This window comes from Arvicanthis niloticus, chromosome 17, assembly GCF_011762505.2.
Source record: "Arvicanthis niloticus isolate mArvNil1 chromosome 17, mArvNil1.pat.X, whole genome shotgun sequence".
NCBI classification, from domain to species: Eukaryota; Metazoa; Chordata; class Mammalia; order Rodentia; family Muridae; genus Arvicanthis; species Arvicanthis niloticus.
In genome coordinates, this window is record NC_047674.1 from 30,909,778 (window position 1) to 30,926,157 (window position 16,380).

A 16,380-nucleotide genomic window follows, 5' to 3' on the forward strand; every position below is an offset into this window, starting at 1 on the left:
GACAAGATGGCTCACTTAGGACCTGACACCTCCCTCCCAAACCTGGAACACATTATTACTAAAATGGAGGCATGCCAAGCGTTTCATTCTTAGAAAACATTTTTATCTACACTTTGTCTTTTTCTGGGGCCGGGAAGATGATAGCTGTGGAAATGCTAGCTATGTTTCCTAAGTTGCCAGAGTGCCAGGTGCCATAGTTCGTATGTGACTCCCCGGTGCAACGAAATGGATTCAGGACTTGCTAAGACGTCCAAAGGACTAGTCTTCATGAGTGAGTTAATGGCACTGTTGAGGTTAGTACTGTGAGGGTGGATTTAGTATGAAAGCAAACCTCTCCCCAGGCTTGCCTTTCAACTTTCTTCCCTGGGAGGATGCAGCACTAAAATCCTTCTCTGTGCCAGTCACTTGCTCTTGGATTTCTCAGCTTTGGAACCCACGAGCCAAATGCATCCTCTTCTACTATGAATTGTTCGGGTTCTCGGGTGCAGCAGCAGAAACAGACCGGGGCTCCAGGGAACGCACAGGTCAAAGCCGAGCCCCATTAGTAACAGCTGACGAGCCTTGGGGAGCTGGTGACAGCCCATGCTCTTGCCCTGATTGAAACCACCCACAAGTTCAATTTCTGTTGCTGTGATGAATACCATGACTGATAGCAGCTTGGGGCCGAAAGGGTTTATTTCATCTTTAGAGCTTAAAGTCCATGATGAACGGGAGTTAGGGGAGGAACTTCAGGCAAAAACTGAAACAGGCTATGGAGAAACACCATCAACTGGCCTGCTCCCCATGGCTTGCTTGCTCAGCCTGTTTTCTTATACAACTCAGGACCATATGCCCAGGGGTGGTACTGTCCATAGTGAGCCGGCCCCCCTCCCCTCCCCCCCATCAATCATTAATCAAAAAACAACGCTCCACAGACTTGCCTTCAGGCCAGTCTGATGGAAGCAATTCCTCAATTGGTGTTGTCTTCCCAGATGACCTGCTGGTATCAAGTTGACAACAAACAAACGAACAAAAAAAATTATCTAGCACAGTTAGCACCAATCATTTTCTGTAATTATCTGGACAGGTCCACCTCATGATCAGGAAAAGGTGTTGGTTGCAGCGCTCTATAGAAATCTCCCTGGGCTACCTACCCTCTCTGGGACACAAGGAATTTGTATATGCAAAGGAGACGTCAGGTAACAAGCTTTCTGACCTGCTATCCTGGCATTATCTCCAGCTTACCAATTAGCTGATGTTGCAAATCCCATCTCCCATGAGCCTTTGCAATGAGGACTCTTGAGCTTCTTTTCTGTACCCAAGGAGTCATCCCTGCCAAGTATCAAAACTAGAAGCCTATTTAATAGTTACAATTTAACAAAAGGGTAGGGACAGAAACGAACTCTCTTAAACTTGTGAGTTATTTTTCTCTTGTTGTGGTAAAACACCATGACCAAGGCAACTTATAGACAGAATGGTTTGTTTGGGCTTAAGGTTTTGGAGGGACAAGAGTCCATCATCACCATGGTAGGGAGGCTGGCAGCAGGTAGGTATGGAGCAGCAGGCTGAGAGCTCACATCTTAAACTGTAGGCAGAAAGAGGAAACTGGGAGTGGAGGGGGTGAGCAGGAGGGGCCTTAAAACTTCAAAGGTCGCCCCAAGTGACACACTTGGAAACAAGGTCACACCTCCAAAGTCTCTCCAGTGTCACCAGCTGGGCACCAAGTATCCAATTACCCAAGAATATGGGGAACTTTGCATTCAAACCACCAGTTTCTAAATCCTTTAGATGCCATGCCGTGCTGTGCCATGTAACAGTCAGACAGGCCCTCCCTTCCCTCTTGTCTTTGCTCAGTGGTATTTACTGGGAACGTTTTGCCATTTAATCGGCCCGGAAGGAATTCCCCATTCGTGGCTTTCAGAGTCCACTTCCATTACTGGTGTTCTGCGTCACAGTGCTCTTCCTCCATAGTTCTGTGACCTCATTCACTAGACCACATTCCTGAATGAAAAATGAGGTTTCCTCAGTCTTCATGAAAGTCTCTGCTTAGCCTTGAACTGCACAAGGGCAGGCTCACCCAGCAAGTACTGCCTTCAGCACAAGAAACACAGAATGAGCGAGAACTGCAGAGAACCCACGCGCGCGCGCACTCACACACTCATGCAGTCTCCCCGCTAGCCCAGAAAGCAGGGTGGCTCTGCCTAGTTCAGATCTGACTAACCCCAGCAATAGCACGGCTAGAAGGTTCCCATGTCAGTAAGCACACATCCCTTAGACTGTTTCTGTGAGCGATACATTTAAAGCAGTTTCTAGACAGACCCATTCACTATGAAATCCCGTTGGGTGCATGCTTGTGCCACAAAAATAATGCAAAAGATATGGGCGGTCCCTGCTTTGCCCTTTATTTCCAAACTGTATTGCAGAGCACTTGAAATGACTAAGATTATAAGTGATACTGCTCCCTCGGGATTCCAGGTACCTGGAGGGAGTCTCCCTTTCAGTTTCCTTGAATTCCAACTCATGGAGCTGTCAACATCTTCCATGGGAAATGCAGAGAATTCTGGAGACACTGTTCTCTCGGCAAAGGCGTGGAATCTGAAACATGAAATGTGTTTTGCATCAGGCATGTGCCTATCGGTTTTATCAGCCAATTCGCTGTCTTTGGTGCTCTAAATCTTGATTTATTTTGATTGGCTTTCTTGGAATTGGGTCTCACTAGGTTGCTCTGTTCATCCTGAAATTCTGGCCTCAAGCAATCCTCCTGCCTCCACCTCCCAAGTATATAGGACTACAGGTACACAGCTCTCTGCCCATTGCCAAGCCTCTTAACTTTAACCACATTCTCTGATTCCTCTATGCCTTGTCTGGTCAGCTCCCACAATCAAGAGCCAGGCAGAGGAGGCATCTCAGTGGGTAGTATGTGTGTTAAACATATACTACATAAACATAAAGCAAGCATGGGGACTGAGTTTGGATCACTAGAACCTACATTAAAGCCAGGCGTGCCAGTATATATCTCTGATTCCAGCACTGATGACATAAGGACAAACAGATCCCTGGAGCTTGATGGACAGCCAGCCTAACTCAATCAGTGAGTTTCAAGTTCAGTGAGAGGCCCTGTCTAGATAATAAGGTGGCAAGTGACCGGAGAAGAAGACGCAGCATTGACCTCCGTGTATGTCTGCATGCACACATACATGTACACACAAGAATGGTTTGAGATTTTCTGTGGTGGTGTGGCTTCTCATTATTGTACTTAGCTCAGCCAAATGGTGTCTCCTGATCCTAGGAAAATGATAGTGTGTGAGGTTTTGTCTCTAAGTCTCTATCACATCAACATGGTTTTGATGGCCCAGGCATCAAATGAGGGAGCCTGCTAACAGCCATTAGCATTGATTGGCTGAGTGCTGAAAGCTGGGATACAGACAGCACTGACTGGTTTGCTTATTGCTGAGTGGCCTCAGTCAACTGTAACTCAGCAAACACATACTTCCCCTGTTTTGAGCTTAAGAGCTAATGCAAAGAATTCCTGTGTGGGCAAGTTTTGGGGGCCTGCCAGCTCAAAGTATGGTCCAAGGAACATCAGCAGTGTCACCTGGGAGCTGGTGAGATCCAGAATCCATCCCAGGCCCTGCCTGGACCTGCTGAGTCAGAGCGTGACTTGAACAAGATCCCTAGGGGATCCACGTGTACGGTAAAGCTTGCAACTGTTGGTGTGGCATAGGGTGCTGGGCTCATATGTTTCTTTCCCTTTCTTTTTCCCCTTTCTGGGCAGTGCTAGGATTGGAACACAGGCCCTCATGAACACCAGCTAGGTACCCTGGGCTACATCCTCAGCCCCTAAATTGTACTCCTGAAAGCCCTTAACTGTAACCCAGAAAGGCAAGTGATAGGACGTTAGCTTCTGATTGACAAAGGAAGTCTTAGGTGCTGCTCAGACTTCTCCTCTGTCTGTCACTGCTAATTGTCTCAGGGAATCCTGAGGGACCACTTGGAGCAGGTCTGAAGTAGTGAGCTAAAGTAAACTAAGGTGAACTAAAAGTGGGAGTGGCCTCGGGCCTCCTGGACTGTGGAAAGTTTGGTGTTTTCCTTAAGAGCTCCAGGTGAGACAGCCATAGTGATTTGGTGGCAGTGAACAAGACAACCTCATATCTGTGACCTGTTCAGAGGCCAGGATACCAGCCTTGCTATGCCCGTGTCCTGTAGGCACTTTCCAGAGCAGAAATGTCCAGCTTGCTCCCTTTGATGACTGCCCGTGTGTGTGTGTGTGTGTGTGTGTGTGTGTGTGTGTGTGTGTGTGTGTGTGTTGGGAGGGGGGAGGGAGAGGGACAGATGAGGTCTGCTCTGACAGACTCTGAACCCTAAGTGCCAAGACCTTGGGTGCCTGGAACTTGCCACTCTTTACTCTCTTCTGGAGATTGGAAAAGACAACAGGGTAGAAGTTTCCTCTAATGGGGAGAGGCACCATTAAGAAAGACTCTTTGGAGAATACTGCTAGCTCTCAGTGCCCACAGCCCCCTGGTGCTTCTACACAAACACAACCTTGGAAATTGGGGTGGGGGTGTTGGGGGGGGGAGGGAATCTGTCCAGCTGAGCCCAAGGCCCAGACAGCCTGCAAGCTCAGACCAGAAAGACATGCCATGTCCAGTTATCTAGTCACTGTGCTCTAGCTGGGCCCAGCAGCCCAGGATACAGAGTAAGAGCAGACGACATGGTGTGTCTGAGCCCACACCACAGCAGGCAGGAGCACCAAGGCCCAGAGTGTGCAGAGCATGGCATGTCTCCACCTGACTGTTTTATGTAAACCCACCACCGTGCAATGAATGAGCTGAAAGTCAGTAATGGAATCAATGCTACCTGTGGCATGCTGTTCCCTGGGCACTGAACCTAGGAGAGAGGAGGCAGGTACAAGCCAGAGAAGGGATCCTGCCAGCTGTCTTCTCTCTACACTAGAGAAAGTGGATGAAGACATCCCTCACCCCTTTTATGTATTTGGATACACTCAGGATGCCAGATTCAAAGCCTTATGCCTAGTGATTTCAAACTGTTTGAAAAGCTTCTAGGGTGGTGAACTCAGACTCTCACAGGTCTTGTTACACAGGAAGCGTCCTGACCCTCTTCAGACATGGAAAATCAGGATTCCTGGGGCTGTGGGCAAAGACCTGCATTTCTACCAACTCTATTAGGCAAACTGCAGAGTGAAAAGGTGTATTTTCAGCCAGACTTTGGTGTCAATAAAGGCCAAGTTCAGGCCTCCAGATCACCAACAGTTCCCTCTCAAAAAGCCTGTATGTTTCAAAAGTCTGGCTATTGTGAACAGCTGCCGAGAGCTAGGGGATAGAGTGATCTCCAATCATCAGTGTCTGACCTTGGCCTGAGAATGGCCCTAAGTGAGGAGCCCAGTCCTTGTTGTCTCTAGGAATTAGCTGACGGAGAAGGCAGTATCTCCAGTCTGCAAGACTCCGGGAGATTAATAGAGAAGAACTGTATTGATGCATGACAAAGAAAAGGGTTTGCAGTCCATGATGACTACACCACAACATAGTGGGTAAACATCTAGACTGTAAGTGGACCACCCACTCTTTGGCCCTCTCAAATCCATCGTCTGCCTACCTGCTGTGGGTCTTGGCGCTCAGATCTTTTAGGAAAGCTATGGTTTCTTCTCCTCTGGCGTTGAAGGACACTGTGCAGACTGGATATGGGATCTCCTGAACCCTCTTTAGTAGAAGCTTCTGGGACTCCTGAGGAACATCCCCCACCACAAAGTAGTAAATGGCTTCAATCTGCAAGACAGAGGCGCCAGTGACAGTGGCTTATTGCTACCCCCATACGCTGCAGCCCTGCACCAGACTCAGCAGCAACACATTTTCTGATTGCTGCAGAAAAGAGAGGACAGAACGAATACAAGTTATGCTCAGTGCTCTGTGATGGCACTGGGAAGTAAAGTTGGCAAGCGAGTCATTCAGGTGAGTCTCTTTGTGGAGTCCTTGGGTGCTCCACAAAGAAGAATGTGGTTGGCAAATTTGGAGAGCAGCTGCCTCTGGGCCCACAGGTACAGAGACAGGAGAGGAAAGGTTGTTTTCAAGCCAAGAAGCAAAGGAAGTTTTGGCCCAGCTAGCCACTGCCCGCAGGGAGCTTCTTATTATTCACTTCCCAAGGTGGTGCTAGAATTCTATAGCACAGACTCATCCACTGTCATCTGAGTCAGGATGCAGGAAAAAGGGTGTATTCCCAGCTGGTTCATCCTCTGCTCTTCTCACACTAGGGAGAGCTAAGTCTTAGCCTGGGAGGCTAAGACTAACCTGACTTCATGGGATGTCAGGAAAAGGATGCACCCGCCTGGTCCTAAAGAGAATGGGAAATGGGCAATCCATGTCAAAAGCAATACACAGGCACACCCACATACTACACACCACACTCATACATACATACATACATACATACATACATACAACACACATACACATACCACACATTCAAATATACACACTGTATATACTGCACATATGGACATACCACATACCATAACACACATACACACACACACACATGCAACTAATAAACACACCACACATCACTCATATACACCAAACACAACACATACACTACCTGCCACCCCGACACACACATCATACTACATAGACACACACTACAGCCCCTATAAAGACCATAATACACATATAATACCATATACTATACTACACACACACATACATACACACTCATACATACACACCACACATACACACCATACCCCATACCACACACTGTACCCATTCACACCATACATACCACACACGACACACATACACACCACACACATACTACACATCACGCTCACATGTACCACACATATAAATACATCACATACACACAAACACATCACACACTGCACACAAACATATGCTACACTTACACCTTTTTATGTCACTGTACATTAATTGGACAAAACACTGGATTCCTTTGTCGTTTCCGTGTGTCTGCTTGGTGAGCTTTGATTAGCTCAACTTTTTCTGTTACCCTCTCTTATCTCCCCTCTTGTTCCTTGCCTCTTTTCTGATGTAGATTGAATGGGAACTATCCCCCCCATTGGCTCACTTGTTTCAACACCCAGTCCCCTACTGGGGACTCAGTTTTGAAAAGTTCTAGAGCCATTAAGAGGTAGAACCTTACTTGGGGAAGCAGTCACTGGAAACAGGCCTTGGGTTTCACAGTTCAGTTGCACATCCTTTCTGCTGTTTCCTGACTGCCATGGAGCTCGTCAGGCTCCTACCACCGTGCCTTCCCGCAGCGATGGACAGTCTCACTTCATAAGCAGTGAGCTAAGACAAACCCTGCTCTTGGTGGGCATTCTGTCACAGCCATGAGAAAAGTAACGGATACACCTCTTTTACGTGCAACCGCCCCAGTTTGAACCACTGGGAGAGAAAACATGTAGGACTGACTTAATGCAAGTGATTGAGACTACCTTCGTTACAGTGTCCTGTTCATCTTGAGCTAGGGATTCTGGGAGATGTCTACTTGACTAAAAATGTGTCCTTGTTGTAATCAGAGATATGGAAAGCTCTCCAAGGGAGACCCAGGAGATGCGTCTGCAATGGCTCCACCCTTGCTCTTCTCAGCATTCTGCCTCCCTGACATGAATGCATTCTATGAATTCAGGTGAGTGATCTATCATCCTCGGTGTCTTCGAATGTCAAAAAATGAGACAATGTAGTTTATCTTCGAGGGCTTGGTTGTGAGGGTTAAGTAAATACACACATACTAGTGTGTATTTTACAGAAACCTCAGAAAGTACAAATCAAAGCAAGCCAGGAATATACATCATCTGAACCTGCCCCTCAGAATCCCCTTAATTGATCCCTTCCACAGAGAACGTGGTAGGTGCCTCAGCAAATGTACTGTGTGGGTGAGAAGAAACAGGCTTCACCACCTCCTTAGAGCCTGTTCTAGTTAGGGTGTCTATCGCTGCAATAAAACACCATGACTGAAAAGCAAGTTGGGGAGGAAAGGGCTTATTTGGCTTACACATCCACATTGCTGTTCATCACCAAAAGAAGGCAGGATAGGAACTCAAGCAGGGCAGGAATCTGGAGGCAGGAGCTGATGCAGAGGCTATGGAGGGGTGCTGCTTACTGGCTTGCTCAGCCTGCTTTCTTAGAGAATCCAGCACCACTAGCCCTGGGATGGCACCACCCACAATGGGCTGGGCCCTCCCCCATCAATCACTAAAAAAAAAAAAAAAAAAAAAAAAAAAAAAAAAAAAATGCCCTACAGCTGGATCTAATGGAGGCATTTTCTCAATTGAGGTTCCCTCCTCTCAGATAACTCTAGCTTGTGTCAAGCTGACATAAAACTAGCCAGGATGGAGCCCATGACTTATTTATGCTTTAATCTCAACTCCTTATGAGATGAAGCTAGCTAATAAATGTTTCCCCCTTAACTTAAAACCTGGTAGAGAGGACAGACCCATGGTTAGTTGCCCAGTTGGCTAGGAGCCTGTGTCTGCAGCAGACAGAGCACACTTGCTATCCAATGGGACAGATAGAGCAGGGGTAGCCAAGGGCCCAGGCCGGGAGTTACATGGCCAGAGTGAGAGCCTAGACAAGACTACTTCAGCCACTGCCTTCTCCATCAGGCACAGAAGAACCTTAACTTCTCCCATACTTTTTCTTCTCTAGTCTGTCAACACTAACTCTCAGATCTCTAAATAGAAGTAATCACTAGGAAATGAAGGCAGGTGAATGTTGTGAATCTCTTCCCACCAGCCACCCAGTAGAGTGTTAGGTTGACTGAATTGTTTTCTTCCAGCAAATGCATTCAAGGACGTCCTGCTTCCTGGTGTTCCATAGGCCTTATGCCAGGTGTACAAATGAGGCTCCCGCTTTGGGTCATGGTGTTTCATCACAGCAACAGAAACCCTAACTAGGACAGGTCCTACAGCGATGGTGATTAAGGCTCCCGTGTGCAACACTGCTCACAAACATTTCCTGATTACACCTATGCCCAAATCTAACATAGGAATAGCCTCTCATAGGCATCTAAAATGACACATGGCCCAAGATAGGGAACAGAGTATCTTCTAGGGTCTGTGAGATCAAGCGACAAATAAGGACTGTGGCGGTTTGGCTAAAAATGGCCCCCATAGGCTCACATGGAATGACACTATTAGGAGGGATGGCTTTGATGGAAGAAGGCTTTGAGGTCTCAGAAGATCAAGTCAAATCTAGTAGGTCACCGTCTCTTCCTGCTGCCTGTGGGTCCAGATGTAGAGCTCTCAGTTACCCCTCTAGCCCCATGTCTGCCTGCACACCTTCATGCCATAGTGACATGGATTAAACCTCTGAACTATATATACCTCAACCCTGATTCAATGTTTTCCTTTAAAAGAGTTGTTGTGGTCATGGTGTCTCTTCATGCCATGATGGGAGGGTTGTGCCAGAAGTCTCTGACAGAATGCTTCAGTGCTCTGGCAATGGCCCAAGATACTGAAACTCTTATGCAGAAATGCTTTTTCCCTGGAAATGCTATTGAGCTGAAAACTGCACTGGAATGCTCAGCCAAAAGTTCCTGCAATTTATTCCACATAAAATAGAAAGCTAAGGGGCTGGAGAGATGGCTCAGTGGTTAAGAGCACCAACTATTCTTCCAGAGGTCTCGAGTTCAATTCCCAGCAGCCACATATGGCTCACACCCATCTGTAACGGGATCTGATGTCTTCTTCTGGTGTGTCTGAAGACAGCTACAGTGTACTCATATACATAAAACCAGTAAATCTTTAAAAAAAAAAATAGAATGGTAAGGTCTGGGGAGATGGTTCAGTCAACAGGGTGCTTACAACTCAAGCACAAAGACCTAAATACCATCCCCAGCACCCTTGTAAAAGCCAGGTTCAGTGGTGAGTGCCAATAATCTCAATGCTGGGGATACAAAATTGGAGACCCTTGGGGCTCACTGAACAGATAGTCTAGTCAATAATAGAGCTCCAGGTACAGACACACATGTGGCACCTTTATGTCCCATTTCATGGCAACTTGTATTCTGCCCAGATGAAGAGATCTCAGCATCTTTCTGGCATCAGCTTTGGAAGGAAGAAAAGAAAGAACCAGACAGGGAGCAGTTGCTCTACCCCTACCACCTTCTCTGCCCCCTGTCCAAGTCGGCTCTCATCCCAAAGCCTCAGGCATAAAGTCTTCCTCAAGAAGCAAAATGGAGATTAGCAGGAAATCCAGTGAAGACTCTGCCTCTCTTTCCATTCACTGCATCATTTTAAGTCAGCTCTATATCCAGGGACTGGACTCTTGTTCCTCCTCATCTCTCTGACAGCCCTTTCCTTGTTTGAACCATTTATGGTCAGTAATGGGATGAACTCTAGTTGGCTTCTCAGATGGCTCCTAAGGCCTGGACCATCACTTACTATCTGCCCTTGCAGGTTCTAGGGTCTGAATTCCACTCTTTGTCCCCACCAGAGTCCTGTAAGGCTTAGCAAACTCACCTGCCTCACCCAGCGCCATTCACTTCTCTTCAATTGAAAATAACAAACCTCAGTTCTATGCCACGTGTTCAGGACCAGAACTCCTTAGACCTACACCTAGGCCCCAAACTCAACCACATTGACAGTATTTTCTTTTCATGCCTCCGCTGTCTAAGAAACACCTCAGAGTTCCCTGGTTAGTCATCAGGGACTCAGTGGAAAACATTTACACTTGTCCAAACTGCTCTGAGGAAGCAAACGAGATGTCAGTTTTACAGACCAACAGTCTGGCACTCAGGAGGGCAAACCACTCGTGGGATTAGGAAAGTCTATCTTTAATTCACTCACTTACTCTCCCTGTGAATATGATTTAAAAAAACACCCAATCTAAATGAGTGTCTATTGGGTACACAAAAGAGAGGCTGAGATAAACAAAAACAGAAGGCCAGGTGTCCTGAGGGGCAGGCAGGCCCTGAAAGCAGGAACCAAACTCTTCAGGACATGGACAACCAAGGCCTTGGACTCCACTGAACAGCCCTTTCTTGCCCAAAGACCCTTTGTAGTCTGCATCTGCACATTTCCTGCTGATACTGTGGGAACCTGTGCTGCCAGCACAGCAGGGCTCTGAGGAACCCAGGCCTCACCTACCAAGCATTTCCATAGCTTGCAGGCTGCCCTCCCTATGAACTGAAAGACTCCCAAAAGGGGACCCTCACCCAAGTCCGGACTTGCACTAACCCAAGAACACACGAGAGACCTTCTTGATGCAATTGCAGAGGAGGTTTAATGATGAGGGCCCTCAGGCCGGGACGTATCTCACACAGGAGATAGAAGTTCCGACCCCGAACCCAGGAAACTTGGGATATTTATGGGTAGGGGTTGGGGAGAGCAGGAAAATTTGGCGCCGTTACATATGATTGGTTGCACTTTCACGCGGCTACACATGATTGGTTGTTTTATAAATTTTGAACATAGCACTGGGAGGACCAAGGGAGGGAGGGGTAACCAAGAACAGTGGAACATTTCAGAGGAATCCAGCCCAAATGATCTAGAGTCATGTGAAAATCACTCTGCACACTCATTCTTCTCAAAAATGTGGTTTTTACCATGTCATTGTGTCCTATCCTGCCATTTCAGATTAACTATCTTTACTTTTTCTGGCTATAGCCCCACCTAGGTGGCAGCATCTTTATCTGTAGTCAGGAATGTGTCTTCCTGCCTTGGGCCTCTCTCACCCATAGGTGGGCCTATTGTTTGAGGCTTGATTCAGGGAATAATGTCCTCCCATCTGGATTGTGCTCCGGGGAAGTGAAGGCCTGAAATCTTATTTTTAGTTCCTTGTTCTGGAATCTGCACTTTTCTGCTCAGGTCTAAGGCAAAATATCTACACATATTTCATAAAATGACCTTTATAATTTTTCACTCTACAGAACCAGGTCTTTTTGCACAGGATACAGTGATAACTCAGACTTTGATTGTGTCTGCAATTGCTAGTATTGGAAACACGATTTAAACAGACCCCACATTATGCCAGGGCTCCTCAGAGACCCCAAAGCCTGCCAAGGCTCACACTTCCATTCTTGCTCACTCTTACAGGTTCCTAAGCCCAGCAGCACTGAATGCAGCCAATAGTTTCCTCCACGGGTGGTCTTCATAGGATACTGGCTTCTGTGTTATTTTATTTTTGAATATTGGTGTCTATGCGTTTCAGGGCCCAAGGATGGAGGAAGACAACACAAAGCATGTTGTCATCAGTAGGAAGGGTCTATGTGGTTTTAGTCACTATTCCAAGTGTCTTGGCATTTAAGACTTTTCTATTCCTAGCAAACTACATGAATAAGCGGGAACTCTCTGGAGTAGTTATGAGAGGCATGGAGCAGAGGAGCGGGACCTTAGGGAACCAGTTCATACATGTGCACACTGGGTTTTACTCTTACGAGACATAAAGTGTGTACAAGACGGATGTGTTTACTAGAATTTTCTTTGAGATCACCTGTGGGGTGGTGGGCTGTGAGAAGCAGCTGGGTGCTTGGTCGAGAACAAGCTTGGAACCCTGGAACCTTATTAGATGCCAGGAGTTCAGCTCTGCTCCCAGGCCTTGGTTCATTGGGACCGCACTGTGAGAAGCCATGGAGAGGCCTTTAGTGAGCCACAGGCTACTGCGCCTAACTTCACTGTGAGGAACTCTCAGAGTTCCCAGCAGCCATACCTAACTTCCAGCCGTGAGGAACCCTCTGTGTGTTTTCTAGCCAACTACCCACAGCCTGTCGGACTGCACCGTGGAGGAACCCTCACAGCGTTCTCAGACAATTACCTACAATCACCCATGTTAGAGGCTGACTTTTAGCAGAAAGCAGCTATCAGCTTTGCAGCCATCTTGAGCCATATACCCTGACATGAGACTTGGATTACAACAGCTGAGTACACTCCGATAATCTTGGTTTAGATACCTTGGGTGTGTGAGATTAAAGGTGTGTGAGATTAAAGGTGTGTGACTTATGAGTGACCTAGAGATCAGATTTAGAGACAAGACCTAAGGGCATGATTATAGGTGTGACTTAGAGGCATGACTTAGAAGTGAGACATATAAAAGGCAGAGACAGAACAGAACTGAGAGAATCAGACACAGCAGACAGAGGAGACACTTTTAGGAGACACTTCAGGGAGTACAACTTGGAGTAGGAATTAGGCATTAGGTAGCAGGCACTTGGAAGAGAACTTGGAAGAAGTAACTTGGAACTTGGAGGCACTAGGGACTAAGAACTTAGGACTTGGGACTTGGAGACACTTAGAAGAAGAGAGACTGAAGAATAAACGGGATTGAATTACACTCTGTCTGGTCTCCATTCCTCGAGACCGCCCTCGGACTGGAGTGGCAGCTTGGGCCGGGATACAGTGGCGGCCAAACTCGGGGCAGCCCGGGCCTCAACATTTTGCTCGGGCCGTGACATTTTTGGCGCCTGAACAGGGACTAGTGTGGTTCACAAGACACCCACAGGTAGAGGCTATCGGTGGAGGATTTCTGTGATCCGTACATGCTCTGAATTTGCTCTAGGCCACAGGCTGAACGGGGTGGTCAGTACCCGCCAGCACTTTTCTTGGTTCTTCTTTTAAAAGACCCTCTGGCACTCACTGGGTTGTTTATATTTTCTAAGATTGGGGTGAACCCAGGGGGAAATAAAGGAAAAATCAAGGTCATCTGAGGATTGGAGTCTGATCAAGTCTGGCCACCTGACACTGACCATAGTCAGCAGTGATCAATACGTCAAGCCCACAAAGAAAAAAGCATGCTTGTGTGTGCATGCACATACGTGTACACACATACACACACATACATGTACACACACACACACACACACCCAAAGCCTGGGAAACATTCCATTTTGAGTGCTTAGTAAAATCCAAACACTTGGAATTTTGCAGATGTCAAAACAGACTTGAAGGGCCAAAGAACAAAGTGGTTTGTATTTGGTTCTTCTTTAATGAGAAGCACGTGTTCAGCTGACTTTGTGAGGAAAAAACAAACAGTTCATAATTTCAGACCATCACCTTAGTATTGATAAACTTAGACTGGTGGCCAATGGGGGTGTGCCAGCATTAATTTATTTATTTACTTATTTTGTAAAGAAAGGAGTCCTGGATGAAGTTACATAAAGATTGAAACCTACAGAGACTCCCGTTTTCCAGAAGAGAGGAAGCAAGTATTTAACATCTACAGCCCAAAGGCAAGCTGACTTCCTCTGCCCCCTTCCCGCTCTTCCTTCCCCACTCCCCTTCCCCCTCCTATTCCCCCTCCCCCACAGGCTGGCTATGGAATCCTTCCCACCCAGAGAAATCCCTTGCCATTAAATCATTCTGTTAAAGAGCCTCATTGCCAGGGTCACTCAGAGAAACAGACCTTGTGGCAGAAACGAGGGACCACCTTACTCACTTCTCTCGGGAGAAGTGTCATTATGAAAGGTCCCTATCGAAAACCGCAGGTCAGTACATCCAAATGCATGGGGGTGGGGGGCATACAGGTTTCATTTCTGTGGCTGTCATAAAATAGTTTGACAGAGATCAACTTAGATGAGAAAGTCATTATTTTAACTCACGGTTCCTGGTTACAACCCCTCACTGCAAAGAAGTCATGGTGACAGAGCTTGAAGTCGCTGGTCACGTGACATCCAGAGTAAGAGTGGAGACAAATGAACTTATGCATGCTCGCTTGCTTGTACTGGGCTTGGTGTCTTCACTCTTACATGGTTCTGGGTCCCAAGCCTAGGCAATGGTGCTGCCCACGGTGGGCTGGGTCTTCCCATATCAACTAAGACAATCCCCCAAAGACAAGGCCATGAGGCCAACCCAGTGTAGACAATTCCTCATTGAGATTCTCTTCTCAGGTGGTTTCATGTTGTGTCAACTTGACAATTAATGCTGACATCACACAAGGTTCATCGGCTTGAATACACATAATAAATCCATCTATGAATTGAAGGAGCTTGGAAAGGTCTAGAACATGGGTGCTAGGGAAACTCTATTTCCTTGTTCTTTGGGGAGTTTCCAAACCTCTCTGTTTCCTATAAATGGAGATTCCTTTCTCTAATTGGCAAGAGTAGAACTTATGTGTTAGAGATTTACGGCCTGGCCATACTCCTATGTGTTCTCTTTGAACTAGCTACATAAGGGTCTATCCTTATGTAGGCCGTACTAACCCTGCAGATGATTAGGTCAGCTCACTGGGCAGCTCCATTTTGGTTGCTCCAACTCTGCCATCACCAAAGCCATCACTGAAGCCTGGAGCTCACTTCTAGACTGACCATGGGCTCAGGAGTGGATGGGGTTATGCTTTGGGGACTGTGCTAATTAGTTTTGTCAACTGGTTACCATCTAGAGTCACTGGGAAAGAACATCTCAGTGAAGGACTGTCCAGAGCAGGTTGGCCAAGAGTCTGTCTCTCTCCGTCCCTCTCTCTCTCTTTCTCTCCCTCTCCCTCCCTCCGTGCCCCTCCCCGCCCTTGACTGCAGGTGCAATGTGACAAGCTCCTTCCATCTCCTGCTGCGGTGACATCCCCACTATGGTGACTGTAACCTGGAACCATCAGCAGAAATAAACCATCCTCCTGCCCAATTGCTTTTGATTGGGGTATGTTACCATAGCAACTGGACAGCAAACCAAGTACCCTCAGTAACAATGCTTGAGTTTCCCTGAGAAGCAACTAGGAGGAAGCCTGGATCAGCAGTGTGGAGACACAGAGAGTATAGAGTTAAGCTGGAGGCCATCTTGGTGACCTGGGCCACACACTTACCGTTTTGTCTTGCCCAGCTTCCAGCAGAGCGTCTAGGCAGCTAACCTCTCCCACAGTCATTGGCTCAAAAGTCATTTTCTCAATCCAACTGATGGCACCAGCTATGGAGTGTTCAGTCACAAGGATGGCATAGTCCTGCCATTTCACCGGCTCTTCAGAAACCCTGAAAGGGATCACAGTCACCAGATAGTGATTAATGTCACCATGGGAGTGTTGGCCTTCAGTGTCAACTGGAAGTCATCTGGGCAAGAAGGGAAACCAAGCTGCCAGTTCTCCAAATGTCATTGAGAAAACATGTGAGCCAGTGCAGACAGGCCTGTCCTGTTGGAGAAAGTCTATCGAGGATCTAATACCTAACGTCGAAGCACCATGACCTCCTGCAGGCATGGTGACCAGGAGACATAGCTTGAGTGGCATGGGACAGACAAACAGGTACAAGTGCTTTAAAAACATTAAGAGAGGAGCCGAGGAAAGGGTCAGTTAGTAAATGCCTGCTACCCAAGCATGAGGGCCCAAGTTTGGATCTCTGGTACCACATAAAAAAGGCAACCACATCAGCATACACTGACATCCCAAATGTGGAGAGGCAGAGACAGGAGTATCCCTGAGGCCCGTAGGCCATCCAGCCTTGCCAATCAGA

At 47.2% G+C, this 16,380-nt stretch overlaps 1 protein-coding gene across 8 annotated transcripts in view; it reads right to left on the reverse strand.

The window, feature by feature from the left end:
• Vwa3b (von Willebrand factor A domain containing 3B) overlaps positions 1 to 16,380 on the reverse strand; it is a 162,031-nt gene that overhangs the window by 131,617 nt on the left and 14,034 nt on the right. For all 8 annotated transcript variants that reach the window (XM_034521629.2, XM_076915058.1, XM_076915056.1 and 5 more), the window contains 3 exons: positions 15,741 to 15,903; positions 5,593 to 5,762; positions 2,459 to 2,574 (listed from right to left, as the gene is read on the reverse strand). In XM_034521629.2, coding sequence (XP_034377520.2) covers positions 2,459 to 2,574; positions 5,593 to 5,762; positions 15,741 to 15,903 — 449 coding nt within the window. The remainder of the gene's footprint in view (positions 1 to 2,458; positions 2,575 to 5,592; positions 5,763 to 15,740; positions 15,904 to 16,380) is intronic.